Source organism: Bubalus kerabau, chromosome 1, assembly GCF_029407905.1.
Source record: "Bubalus kerabau isolate K-KA32 ecotype Philippines breed swamp buffalo chromosome 1, PCC_UOA_SB_1v2, whole genome shotgun sequence".
Lineage (NCBI taxonomy): Eukaryota > Metazoa > Chordata > Mammalia > Artiodactyla > Bovidae > Bubalus > Bubalus kerabau.
This window is the reverse complement of record NC_073624.1, coordinates 104,044,642-104,059,450: the sequence shown is the minus strand read 5'-3', so window position 1 is coordinate 104,059,450 and position 14,809 is coordinate 104,044,642. Positions and strand designations below refer to the sequence as shown.

The 14,809-nt window shown below is 42.4% G+C and overlaps 1 protein-coding gene across 8 annotated transcripts in view; it reads right to left on the bottom strand.

Annotated features, from left to right (window-relative positions):
* Positions 1-9,890, bottom strand: part of KITLG (KIT ligand) — a 104,689-nt gene extending 94,799 nt beyond the window's left edge. For 2 of the 8 annotated variants that reach the window (XM_055586038.1, XM_055586056.1), the window contains exon 1: positions 9,260-9,890. In XM_055586038.1, coding sequence (XP_055442013.1) covers positions 9,260-9,274 — 15 coding nt within the window. In that variant the 5' untranslated portion in view covers positions 9,275-9,890. The remainder of the gene's footprint in view (positions 1-9,259) is intronic. The other 6 variants (XM_055586028.1, XM_055586018.1, XM_055586065.1 and 3 more) reach the window with 4 other exon arrangements.
* Positions 9,891-14,809: the final 4,919 nt, after the last annotated feature.

Sequence of the window (14,809 nt, the reverse complement as noted above, 5' to 3'; positions counted from 1 at the left end):
AAATAGCAGTATGTACATATCAATCCCAAATTCCCCAACTATCCCAAGCTCTATTATCTTAATGCACTTATTCATGCAAGCCCTATACCCAAAGTGAGGAAATGCGAATAATGCATTTATGTCTTTCAGTATGTGGATTTGCGGAAAGGTTCTGTGATTCGCTCTTCTTGCTGAGAAGGAACTGGTTATTTACTAGGAGCAAGTCCCTGTGCTCTTACACCGCCTATCTCACTTAATCACAACATCAATACTAGCCACAGGTAGTTATTTCTGCACCCATTTTAGAGACTGGGAAAGTAAAGCTCAGAGAGAAATACTTACTGAAGAGCACACTGCTAGTAAGCAGCAGAACCACTGCTGTGTTTGCTTCAGTCCAGTGTTTTTTGTATTCTCACATGCCCACCAGTTTTGCTTAGTAAATAGAGCATATTCACTGAAAATTAATGCTGTAAATGGGGACCAAAGTAGCCTTTCCAATCATTAACCAGACATTTCTGTGTATGGCACAGCCAGGACAGTAGTTAAAATTTGCCTACTGTTAAAAAAAAAAAAAAAGAAAGAAAGAAAAAGGCTTCTTAAACAGGTTATTGACACTTAATAACCGGATATCAGGCATTTATTCATTCCACAACATTCCATTTATTTTCATTGAGCCTCTAGTATGACCCACTCCACAAAATTTTTGCTGCCAAATTCTATTACAGGCAGCTGTTTTTAATATCTGATTACATTTGTTTTTGACTCAGTGTTCTTCTGAGCAGAATGTGTATCTTTGAGGTTCTGAATAAGCTCCACTAACGGACCGCAGTCATGCCAACTGAATCGCTGGGTGTTGATCATGACCAGAAAACCCTTTGAGTTAACAAGGAAAAGACTTTATCTTGGTTTCCTCATCTGTGAAATGGGACTTAAGAAGAAAAGGTCTTTGAATTCACTCATCTTGGAACTGTTTTCTACTAAGTGCTATTTTGGCATAATCTTATTATGAGGGTGATCTGATTTTACAAAATAATCATGAAAGCTATTTAAAATGGCTACACATTTAAATGTCAAATGCTTGACACAAACTGTAGTAAATATCATTCCTTCAAGCCAAATCATTTATGTGTGACATTTATAAATAAATGCAAACAATAAATGGTCAGATCAACTTGGGGGTTAGAAGTCTATGGAATTAAGAATATAAAAGATCCAAGTTTCAAATGGGGGACTATTTTTTATAGTTCACGATTTCCTAGTACTGTTCAGACATAGGGTACCATTATGGCTACAGTACATTATAAACAAATGTGTCCTAAAGTTTTAAAATACTTTCCTGGGCAGGGGTTAAGAATTAGAAAAAACAAAAACAATATTGTTACAATTTGTTGCATAACAATGGAAAGATTATATAAACCCTACTTTGTAGTTCTATGTTTTTCTGCTGCTGCTGCTGCTGAGTCGCTTCAGTTGTGTCCGACTCTGTGCGACCCCATAGACAGCAGCCCATCAGGCTCCACCGTCCCTGGGATTCTCCAGGCAAGAACACTGGAGTGGGTTGCCATTTCCTTCTCCAATGTATGAAAGTGAAAAGTGAAAGTGAAGTCGCTCAGACGTGCCCGACTCTTAGCGACCCCATGGACTGCAGCCTACCAGGCTCCTCCGTCCATGGGATTTTCCAGGCAGGAGTACTGGAGTGGGGTGCCATTGCCTTCTCCGTCTGTGTTTTTCTACATAGAATTAATTTCATCCAGTATTAAAAACATTTTGCTAATAACTTCTTTTGGATTTTTCATGAATGTTTTCTGACTTCTTTACTATTCCAGCATTTTAGCACCCACTTGGGACCATCTGGAGGCATAAAGCACAGAGCCAGTTCCTGTAGTGTGATAATAAATCTAATAAGCAGTAGAATGACCTGAGTTCATTCTCTGCCTAACAAAACGCATCAGAGATCTCTGGGTAGGGCTGGCTGAAGGTAGCAGCTTTCTAAAATTGCCAGAGATCTAAGCTAAAGCAATCACAGAGGTTTTAGTCGATCATCAGAAATGGAAATCCCTAATGCAATGACTATCTCAGAAGTGTTAAACTGTAGGTTTACACAGAGCCATAAATAATGATGTGCAACTGCTAGGGTTTGTTTTGCAATCCTTGGCTTTTCTAGATCACATTAGAAACCATCTTATATGAAACATCTCTACCCTTCCTCCTTCCTCCCATCTAAAGTTCTGCAGTGAATGTCAATTTTAACACCCATCTGTAAGTCCCCCCACTCCAATATTCTTGCCTAGAGGATGCCATAGACAGAGGAACATGGCAAGCTACAGTTCATGGGATTGCAAGAGTTGGATACGACTTAGCGCTATCTTTCTTTTCTTTCTTATAAGGACAACACATTCCAGGAGAGGGGCAAAGCCTTTATAACACAACCTACTTTCTCTGCAACACTATTCTTGGAAATCAAGAGATTCCCGTTTTCATAAGGCATCTAGGAAGGCTTCAGAAAGGGACCCCAAGTAAACAGTCGAAAACTCAGTAAAACAGAGTCTGTGACAATAGATTACCATTATTAAGCTGTAATTTTTAGAGGCAACTTGGTTTACTACCACCCAAACACTGGCATTTAGAAGAAACAGGCCAATTACCAGATGTGATTCAGTCCTGGACTTTTGGTAAAGACACTTAAAAGGAAAGGTCCTTGGCTTCAGAGATTTCATGTCAAGGTGACAAAGAGGCAAAAGTGCTAAGCACCCACAGGGCTTTTACACAAAAGGTGAACTTCTGCTCCTGAAAGGGCAACAGAGTATGTGTATGTAAGACAAACAACGGCTCCCTCCAGGTTATGCTCTCTCTTTCCCGGTCTCAGGGGTGGCACAGTGTACAGTCAGGGTACATTAGACAGCAGGGCCACCCTTTCTGCAAAGGTGAAGGAGGCTGGGGCTTGCTTTTGCAAATGAGCAGTGACGGAGCTTTGCTCTTGCTCTCGTCTTGTACGCCCTTTTGCATGGTCACCCTGGAGAGCAAAGGCATTATTTGCAAGGCAACTGTCAGATTTCTGAGCTGCTGTCTGTGTGCCAGGAACACAGAAAAGGCACCCTAACTGCCCCCCTTAGAGACTACATTCTAATCAGCTGCACTGCAAGCCCCAAGGCAACAGCTTACACCTGCAAAGTCAAGCGCTGAATTCTTGCATCCAGATAACCGAAAGATAGCCACTGCTGCTGTGTCAAGTATCTGGATCACTGCCTCAATTCTGAACATGGTTTTAGTAGGAAGCTCGCTAGATTTTGCTGATGATGAGAGCAAATGGTACATTGTTGTCACTGTCACAGCTCTATTTTCTGCAGAATTTGTGGTCTTTTGCCTGGAAGAGGGGGGTCCAGTTGATCTTTGAATATTCTCATGTCAATCATGAGCAAAGTGGCTCTGGCTGCCAAGGAAATCCAGCTGCTGGCTACCAGGCTAGTCCCAGGTTCCAGTTCCGTCAGTTGGCAAGAGAAGCTAAGGAAAAGTCGTGAGTAAGAGGTGTTCCAGAGTGGTCCTAAACCTGCAAAAACCCAGGACACGGAGAGACTCAGATGGCAACGAGCCATCCTCAGGAACAGTCTCTCCTGGAGGCAGAAGAGCTGTTCCCTCCTTTCTCAGCCTCTGTGTCTCCAGCTGCAGACCCCTCCTCTTCACTCTCTTCTCAGGATTAACTCTAGGGCACGATATGACTAAGACTCAGTGACTTGTCCAAGACTTGTCTGAGACTCGCCCAAGACTACAGAGACTCAGTGACTGGCCCTGGAGCCTGAGCCAAGTGCAGGACCCATATCTCTGATACCCTCCACGAAAGCCCTCTCTATACATTTCTACTCCAGGCACACAGATATTAGAGACGGCAGGGGCAGAAATGACAAGCTAATATGGGGAGGCAGGCATACATTAGTTATGTAAGAGGACCTCTCTGGCTGCCTGACTTTGCCTTAAGATTCTTCTTCACATAAGAGAATTTAAAGATTGGAAGAGAGAAAGGAAAGATCCCCATTAGTGAGGGACACTGCTAAAATAGGAAGTGTAAACACCATTCTTTATAGAAAAAATATCGAGTAGTAGGTGAAAAGTAGAACAGTTTAAAGTGAAATCTCCTTCATTTTGCCCCACTGCATTTATTTTCCATATATATATATATGTTATATGGTTATACTCCATAACCATATATAAGACAATGGTTATGATTTCTATTCACACCAAAGCAATGACTACATGAACCTCAGAACCAATGGAAGCTTAAATGCCAGCTGGTTCAAATATCTATTTGACTAGAACCTTAGAGAATTTTAAAAGTGTAAGACACTGAGAAATCACCTAGTCCTACTTTTTCATTTTACAGTGGAGGAAACTGAGGTCCAGAGAGATTCAAATACCTTCCCAAAGTCAGATAACATAGTATCTGTGCTAAAAAAGAACTCCATCCCCTAATAACCAAGTCAATGCAGCAACCTAGAAAAATAGGAAAATGTAGTCAAAAGACAAAGAGAGTTATATAAAGGACAGTCTTCCTGTCCTTCCTGACACACATTGTGATTTTAGAAAAAGGTCCCTGAGGCCCAATTATAAGAAAATCACATTCCCCCCATCACCTCCATTTTTCTGGACAGAAGGAAATAGATAGAAATAGATAATGACAATCTTCTCCCACCCCCAGTAAACAGTTATAGCATGCCCATAATTAAGTGAAAAGGCAAAAGCATCTCATGCATCTATAAATCAGTAAGGCTACAGTCAATGGTTTCTATGAGACAAAGTCCAAACAAAATAACCCTGAAAGCAGCATATATTAGAAAAGCATCCTGGTGTTTCTTCAATTTGTTTTCTAAATTGTTCCAACTTCGCAGGTGATTAACACCAAAAAGACAGTCTCCTGCAGCTGCTCATGATTCATGAACTAGAAAACAAAGATAAAAGATCATTCCTGACAGATTTATATCCAAATGCCTTACCCTAATTTACAAAAGGGAAAGTTAAGGTAATCAAGGAAAAAGAAAAAATCTCCCAAAATTGCATAATGGGGGAAAAAAAAAAGTCACCGCATGTTGCCTAGTAAAGACAATAAAGAACGCTGCAGACATGAATTCTTGTCCTCACTCAGAAGAGCAAGTTCAAAGAACATCAAGGACAAGAAGCTGACCCAGTCCCTTCTAAAACAAAATAACATAAATCCTCAGATTTCAGATTAGCGGGGCTCAGAAAGCAAGAGTGCAGAAATATGAAAGTGAATCAGAGATAGTGATATTTCCTTTTTCTATTTTCACTCTCTCATTTTCACTTTTAAAGAAAAAATTTTCAAGAATTTAGCATCTCCCATGCCATGGATAGCCTTTCTTTTCACACATTCTTGATTTGACGAGTAAAAACACACATCAGCCTATAAAGTTGAATCCACAGATCCAGATTATCAAAATTTGGTATCTATGCTTTGATGGTTAAGCATCATTTACCTGCAAAAGCTAGTTTTATCTCTGGCTTTTAAGAGAGCCGGGAGGCAACTTTCTTCTAGGGATAATAAATTTAGGCTGTAACCACAGCAAGCCACTGTGCTGGGATATATAAAATCTCATTTAATCCTTACAAATCCTTATAACTATTTGATAATCATTGTACAGATTACAAAATGGAAATCCCAAGACGTTAAACCACGTGCCTAAAGTCATTTTTCTCACCAGTGGTAAAAGAGGAATTAGAATCAGTCTTGAAAAGCTAAAGTTTAAGATCTCTTCACTATTTTTAGGTGCTCCCTGGACATGGATGGGGAAGGGCACATGGAGTGGGGCTTGCCAGACCATGCAAGAACCTCCCATATTCAGACTAGCTACTTGGGGAAGAATTCATTCTTTTTAACATTATTGATGGTAATGGAAAGATTTCAATCACCTATCATTATAGAATAAATGTGACTCACCAATTTGCTATCTCCAAATCAGCAGTTAGATAAAAATAAAATTTGGCAATTTTAATTGGTTTGGCTCAGGCCTTCAGATTTCCATATGGTTATTTTCCTTGTTTTATGTTAAACGTAATCGATTTAGCACTTGAGTTTCAAAGTTTTGGCAGAATGTATCAATTAAAAGCTACAAAAATTAGGACTGTTCAAAGCACACATTCCAAATGGAGTGATTTCTAAGGACAAGATTAAAAAATGCTCTTTTCATAAATGTTAAATTTTTCTATAAACTTGCATCATCACCCAGATGACAAACTTCACAAAGACAAAAAAAAAAGGGGGGGGGGTGGAATATCTTCTTTGGAAAAACAAAAGCTAATAATCATTCTATTTGCTTCTTCTGAGAACTAATGTGTGCCTAACGTGGTCTTCTCTACACCATTTGCCAGACAGAATTTTCCTGTCTTCATATTTCTAAACCCGACAGCAGTTGTGAAAACTCTCACAAACCATCTCAAAACTAAAATGTAAGTACAACATCAATAAACATGGCATCAGCCCTGTTAAACTGATAGCACTTTCCTAATTGGTCTTGCAAATTAAGATGTCTGATTGTTATTATATGATGAATACAGATGTTCTAAGCCAGAGACACAGTTCCCTTCAGAAACCGTAAAACCACACAATAGGGATAAAATACATTCAGAAATCTGAAAAATGCAAAACACTTTGATTTCTGTAGACTTGTGATTAAAACTTAACCATTCAAATTGCTCCTCACGACTCCTGCCGTGTAATTATTGCCCATCTGCTGGTCCATCGCATGTGCTAAATAAATGAAAGAATCGTTTTTTCACACTTCAAGTGGTTGTTGGTGGAATTTCCACATTTATTTAGCTCGACTATAAGGCTAGAATGCCTCGTGTCCCTGTGATTCTTGGAGAGCTGCATAATTCAAGTATATTAATTTCTCATTTTATATCTTGGGTAATAGAAGGGTACACAACTATTTGCTTTATTACAGAACTCGGGATTGATTCCATCTTTATAAATGACTATTTCAACTACTGAATATTAATAGCTATTCCACCCTCTCGAGTATAACATTAGATTCACTGGAACAATTGATCTCATCTCTTAATGTCAGATTACCTTATGCTATTTTCCCTCCATACAGAGTTGCACTAGGAAATTTCTTTGTAACTTTTGGATTAGAAAATCTAACAATATGAATGAGGACCTACGCACTCTCCCCCATTTCCACTGATTACTTCATTGATTTCATGTTATTTCCAGGGTCTCCTTCTTCAGTGCAAGAATGTGGAATTGCTAGAAGTATCCTTAAAGGAAACCTTGAAGGTCATTAGATCCCAGGCAATGAATGCCTTCATTCACCAAGGGCACTGCCCTCCTTTGCCTCCAGCCCTTCAGCATCAGCAAGTTCCCCCAAAGGGCTTGCACTTTTACTCAGCCTGAGCAGGTCACATTTCTAAAATACTTCCCTGGCTCCAACGTCCCTGGTCAGCAGTACTGATTCACTATCACCAAGGAGTTTCAGGCTAGTTCGACCTCTTTCTAGTTTTCAATGGAATTATTCCATGTAATCCGATTTACACAGCCATGTAATCAAAGTGAGAAAGGAGATTACAGAGCTCACCGTTTGTTTTGCAAAGCAAGCAAGGGTGCAAGGATCATCAATCCTACGGAGTCTAAGTTGACTTGATAGTACCGTCCCATACCACTCCCCACCCCCCACCTTTGGATTGTTGGTCATTAACCTGATCTGTCTCCAGAGATCTTGTTTAAATAGGAAGGTTTAGGCTCTTTTCCTGAACTGGAAGGTAGCGGGGTTCTCCACCCAGATCTCACTACTGCCATTCATATGAGCAGATGCTACTGTAACAAAGAATTGGTTCCCCGCCCATGCTTATTAATTTCACACAGCAGAAAGCATGTATAAGTCAAGTAATTACTTTAAAACTTCTGTTGCTAGTCTTCCACATTTGCATTTCAACAGCCCGCTGCGGTGATCCCAGGTGCTCTGCCTATAAACTAACCTGCTTGCAAGAAAGAAACCTGCGCTATGCTCCTGTCCTCCGCCTTGGGCAGCTGCCCTAGAGACTACACAAACCTTTCTGCCAGGCCAAGTCCCAAACCCCTGCTCTTTTCCACACAATGTAATGGGCTCGGGTCTTTCTACTCCCTTCTGAATGCGTTGGTACCCTTCCCAGATCTAGACGTCTATTGAAACTGTGACACTGAGTGCGTCATTAAATAAAGCATTTTCAACATTCTAAACTGAAGACGTATACAATCTTTTCACCCGCCACTTCCACCCCCTCGACACGTGTCAAGAATTGCAATCTCCGACAGAACCTCTGCGGGGTGAGAGGGCAGCCTTACCTAACCCGCAGCAGATAAGACAGAAAAATTCCTAAGGGGAGAAGTAAGAAGAGGTGAGACCTGGCGAAAAGAACTGTGGATGGGAGTGCCGCTCCGGCCCTTTATCAAGGACAAGCCAGAGATATCTGCTGCAAGGAAAGAAAGGGAAAAAAAAAAAAAAAAAACTAATTGTACCCCTAGACGGTGCTCTACCCTCTGTGCTTCTTGTGCATAATGCAAATTTTGCAGCACCGGGAATTACCTCCATAACTACCACCAGAGGTGCCCATTAAAACACGCACGCGCGCACACTTATACAACTTTTTCTCTTCTGTAATGGAAGAAAGTGGGTACAATGTGGAGGTATTACCCTATCTAGAGCTCGCCTAGAGCCGCAAACCTGGCAGACGCCGCGGGAGCCAAGTTTCCCCCGGCTGGTGGGGCAGGTTCTCCGCCCAGCTGAACGCGGCGAATAAGGACCTCGGGGTTGGCTCGGTTCCCGCGGCTGCACCGGAGTCCGCACGAGCCCGGCACCCACACCCGAGCCACACAAAAATCTGAGTACGCGAGTGATCGAGCGTGGCGCGTGGGGACCTATTGTGTAATCTTCCCGAAATGCACGGGAAAATGTCTCCCGTGCAAGGACATGCCTTTCTGGAATAACTTCAACTCTCCGGCCAAAAAACAGATCCTTCTGTCTTACAGGAACTGTGGCTCCCAACTGACAGCTCCCAACTTACGGGCTATGGCTCCCAACTTGACACCCGCTCCCTCTCATCCCTCCCACTCCTCTCCAGGCTCACCCGGGCCGGGCGGCTGGGGCTCTAGCGCCTCTCCCGCCTCCACCACACCCTCCAGGCTCGTCCGGCAGGCACAGCCCCGCACGCCGGGGCAGTTGGGGCCGGGACGCGCCGGCCTCCGGGCACGGTTTTTCTTGGATAGCTGGCGAGCTCCCGGGCGCGCCCTACTTACTTGTGTCTTCTTCATAAGGAAAGGCAGCACTGTGATCCAGCCCAAGCAGCGGTGTGGCAACTCCGTTTAGCTGTTCTGGAGCTCCAGCATACTGCATGAGCAGCGGCTGCAGATAGTCCACGCATTGAGCCCGAGCGCAACGCCCGCTCCACTGCCAGTGCTTGGTGCGGCGATCCCCGTCCCGGCGCGAGGCGGTGAGCGAAGCCTGGGCCGGCGCGCCGCCAGCACTTTTATACGGCTCCCGCCCGCCTACTCCGGACACGCCTCCTTCCCTTCCGGAGCCCCGGGGAAGCAAGCCCGAGCTGGGGCAGGGGGCAGGGGGGCAGACCCTGGAGGGCGGCTGGAGCACCAGAAGTTGGATAGATCAAGCGAAGCGCGTTCTAGCGCTGGGGGGCTGGTGCGTGCAAGGCTGGGAGACCACTGGGGCGCGGGGGCGCCTAGGACGAAGGTGAACACGCTGCAGCCGCCACTCGTGCTGCGCGCCGGGCGCGGAGAATCTCTGATCTGCCTCTTAGCCTGGCACGGCCGGGGGACTCAAGAGAAACCTTGAGCTTGGGCGAGGGCTGGCAGTTCCTTTTATACTGCAGAGGCGGGGCTGGAGGGGTCACTCAGGGCCTAGCGAAGAATTCACCTAGTCCTGCTTTAGGGAAAAAAAATGTTTAAAGCTTAATTAGGATCTATATAGTTAGGCCATTGTCCCACTCCAATTTTTTTTAAACAATTACTTTAGTGAATGGATATTTAATCATTGAAATGATTGTTGACTCAGAGTTGAATGTTGCTAAGGGAGATGCTGTTTCCAGAGTGATTTACGGCTGCTGCTTTAGAAATTAGGATGGAAAGAGAAGCGGTAGGTAACAGGCAGGCCACAGAACCAGGCAGTTTTGAAACCTGTACTTTCTGTTGTTGGAGAACGTTTTGGAGTCAGGTAATGCTACAACAACAATAATAGCTAAAACCACTGTGTGATGTACTTAATTACATACCAGGTGCTGTGCCTGTAAAGTGTTAGTACTTTACAGCGATTATCTCACTTAGATCCTCTCCACAAATCTATTATATAGGTCTTGTCATTTTTATTTCCATTTTATAGTTGATGAAACAGTCTTAGGTCAACTTCCCCAAATCACAGCTAGTAAATGGCAGAACTTAACTTGAATCCAGAGTCTTGGCCATACAGCTTTTAAAAATATTTAAAACAATTCTTGACTCTCTAAAGCCCCATTATATTTGTTCTTATTTCAGACCACTAAAAAGCATTTTATTAATTCTTTGAAGAAAGTATGTACTAGAGATTAATGTCAATAATCTATAAGAAAAAATATTATGTAAATTGAGGAATTAGGTATTTTAATGAGTAGGATTCCAAATTAATTAATTCAGTGAGCCTTTTTAAAGAAATGAATATGCCATAATATTTATATTATGTTATGGCATATGGCCATAAAACCTATAATCATGAAAAAACAAGAAACTAGGTAAAATTTGAAGCTCATAGTATTAGTTTTCCATCGCTGCTGTGACAAATAATCAAAACTTATTCACGTTAAACAACACGTATTTATTATCTTACAGTGTGAAGGTCAAAAGTCCAAAATGGATCTCCCGGGGCTAAATGTTGACAGGGCTATGTTCCTTATAGAAGCTCTAGAGAATTCCTTTTCTTGCTTGTCCAGGGTTCTAGAAGTAATCCAGAGTTTTTGGCTCATAGATATTTTCCTCTTCAAAATCAGTTACGGTAAGTTGAGTCTTCATGTCGCCCACTCTGGCCTTCCCTTCTGCCTCCTTCTTCCACTTTGAAGGACCTTGTGTACATTGGGCTTACCTGAATAATCCAGGGTATGCTCCCTAAATCATCTGATTAGCATCATTAATTTCACCTGCAATCTTAATTCCTCTTTGCCATTTAGTATAGCATATTCACAGGTTCCCGAGATTAGGTTCCAGAGATTGATATCTTGGTAGGGGTTGGGGGGGGCAGCAGGTACAGGCATTATTCTATTTGCCACACTCAATATGAGCTTCCCTGGTGGCTCATCGGTTAAAAAAAAAAGTCTGCCCACAGTGCAGGAGACTCAGGAGACAAGGGTTAGATCCCTGGTTTGGGAAGATCCCTTGGAGGAGGAAATGGCAACCCACTCTTGCCAGGAATATCTTGTTGACAGAGAAGCCTGGCGGGCTACAGTCCATGGGGATCACAAAGAGTCAGATGTGACTCAACACACACCACACTTAAGAGCAAACAAGTTCTGGGAGAACAAGGAGTGGAAATGTGGATTTGTTTCACTATGATGCTTCATCAAGTCCTTTACTCCAAGCAGCCACAGATCTCTGGCTAGGAGACTGTCTCCTCCATAGCTATGAAAATAAGTGTTTGAAAAAAGACCACAACCAAAGTTCAGAGTTTTAAATAATTACTTTCAGTCAAAACAGTGCTATAAAACGATCTTACTCAGAGTGGAAGTGTGAAAACAGAAACAAATAGGACAGTAGAGGAAAATCATTTAACTAATGACTCCTCCCTGGCAATCCAACCTTAATATAACCAGCCTTTAGGAGTAATTTTGGTCTGCCAGAATCTTCCAAAGAGTTGCATATATATTATGCACTAAGGAGTTACACTTATGAAATGTATTATTATGGACCAATATTATTATGGAAAGGGAAATGAGTTTGAGGAAGGTTGATTCTATTTTAGACTGTATGCAGGCTCTATGATCTTTTCTCCAATCAGGGATTAAACAGTGTGGCATGCATAATTGTAAAGGCTCCCCAAGTGAGTATAGATATTACATCTTTGTTTATCAAATGAGGATAAGTTGAAATGCGTATTTTTAAAATGTTTACTATATATTTACATGTATAACATATATAGGGTTTCCCTGGTGGTTCAGATGGTAAAGAATCTGCCTGCAATACAGGAGACCTGGGTTTGACCCCTGTGTCAGGAAGATCCCTTGGAGAAAGGAATGGCAACCCACTCCAGTATTCTTGCCTAGAGAATTCCATGGACAGAGGAGTCCAGCAGGCTACTGTCCATGGGGTCAGCAAGAATCAGACACCTCTGAGCAACACACACACACACATATAACATATATATCATATTAAACAGATGAGTCCAAGTTGATTGCTTTTTAGAAAAAAAAATTAAGGGTCAACTTCAGTTCAGTTCAGTCTCTCAGTCATATCCGACTCTTCGCGACCCCATGAATCGCAGCATGCCAGTCCTCCCTGTCCATCACCAACTCCCAGAGTTCACTCAGACTCACATCCATCGAGTCAGTGATGCCATCCAGCCATCTCATCCTCTGTCGTCCCCTTCTCCTCCTGCCCTCAATCCCTCCCAGCATCAGAGTCTTTTCCAATGAGTCAACTCTTCACATGAGGTGGCCGAAGTACTGGAGTTTCAGCTTCAGCATCATTCCCTTCAAAGAAATCCCAGGGCTGATCTCCTTCAGAATGGACTGGTTGGATCTCCTTGCAGTCCAAGGGACTCTCAAGAGTCTTCTCCAATACCACAGTTCAAAAGCATCAATTCTTCGGCGCTCAGCCTTCTTCACAGTCTAACTCTCACATCCATACATGACCACAGGAAAAACCATAGCCTTGACTAGATGGACCTTTGTTGGCAAAGTAATGTCTCTGCTTTTCAATATGCTATCTAGGTTGGTCATAACTTTCCTTCCAAGGAGTAAGCGTCTTTTAATTTCATGGCTGCAGTCACCATCTGCAGTGATTTTGGAGCCCCAAAAAATAAAGTCAACCACTGTTTCCACTGTTTCCCCATCTATTTCCCATGAAGTGATGGGACCAGATGCCATAATCTTCATTTTCTGAATGTTGAGCTTTAAGCCAACTTTTAAAAGAAGCTTAATTTATAACATTAAATAAAACTGGTAATAAAGGAAGATAGATATTGACAAAAATCATCATGGAAGAATTACTGAAGCTTGGCCAACATCTATTTAACCATACTAATTTTATGAAACCAATAAGAGGAAATGGCCTACAGGCTAGAACAGATTTAAAGAAACCAGAGGATTTAGACCTAGCAGAAATTCAGTCCAGTTTCTTTTCAATCAACTGGATAATTCATCTCAGTACCCAATATGCTCATCTCCTAGAATGACTCACTCTCTTCTCTCCCTTCCTCCCTTCTTCCTTTCTTCTCCCTCTCAGTTCTGTTTTCTTCTTCCACCTCCACAGTCAATGGCTTTTTAGCTCCATTAATAGCATGATTGACTTTCTTATCGATAACTCTATCTGTTGTTTCCTTCATACGATGCTACAATTCTGATGGTGATTGCAGCCATGAAATTGGAAGATGATTGCTTCTTGGAAAGAAAGCTATGACATACCTAGACAGTGGTCACGTACAGTTTTGAGAGCTGGACCGTAAAGAAGGCAGAGCATTGGAGAATTGGAAGGACTGATGCTGAAGCTCCAGGATTTTGGTCACCTGATGTGAACAGCTGACTCATTGGAAAAGACCCTGATGCTGGAAAGATTGACAGCAGAAGGAGAAGACAGCATCAGAGGATGAGATGGCCAGATGGCCTCACCAATGCAGTGGACGTGAACTTGGGCAAACTCCAGGAGATAGTGCAAGACAGGCAGGCCTGGCATGCTGCAGTCCATGGCGTCCAGAAGAGTCGGACATGACTGAGTGACTGAACAACAACAAAAAAGAAGATATCAAAGAGATTAGAAGAGCTAGCGTACAAATTGAAGACTGTGGGCAAGCTCAGCAGGAGGTCAGAAGTGGGTCAGAAAAACTAAGATCTCTCTTCAGGGTAGGCTTTTGAGAGAAGACAAAAACCAGCATCCAGGCCCTTAGCAAAAGAAAACCAGGAGCTACTTAAAAGTGAATAAGAGGTAAGGCTATGCCCTAAATGGATAGGAGGCATCAGGAATTTTTTCTTGCAGAATAGTAGGCTCCTGTTATAAGGTACAGGGAGTTCAACATTTGATACATTGGGAAGAAAGTCTGTCCACGATTATCTAGTCTTTACTTGCATACATTCAGTGCTAGTTGGTCCATCATGCTGTTTTTGATTAATTGTTGGAAAGCTTCTTTTTTTTTTTTTCTTTTGAGCTTTAACATTTGTTGTTGCTGATGTTTTTTAGAGATAGATTTAATTTAATAAGTAAGTCTGGTAAGTCTTGCCTGCATACGAAACATCTCTTGTTCATTCACCCCTTCTGGTTGCCCTCTGTTAGATGTAACACTTTGATTACACAACCTCCTCTGCTGAGAACTCTGGTGGCTTGCCATTACTCTTGGAATAAAAAAAAAAAAAAAAGGAAAGGCTTTAAACATTCTGAGGTCTAGCTCCTCACTGCCTCTCCAAAGTCAATTCATGCTGCGCTCCTACCCCAGAGGCATGAGCCATTTGATATTCCTCAGAATTCTCTCCTATCTCAGCCTGTACTTATTCGGTACTCTTCCTTCTGCCTCTGCCTAGACCGCTTTGCTCAACTTGCTCCTCTTCACCTAGTAAATATCTTCTTATTCTTTAGATCTCAATTCAGTATTCCCTAAATTCCCTT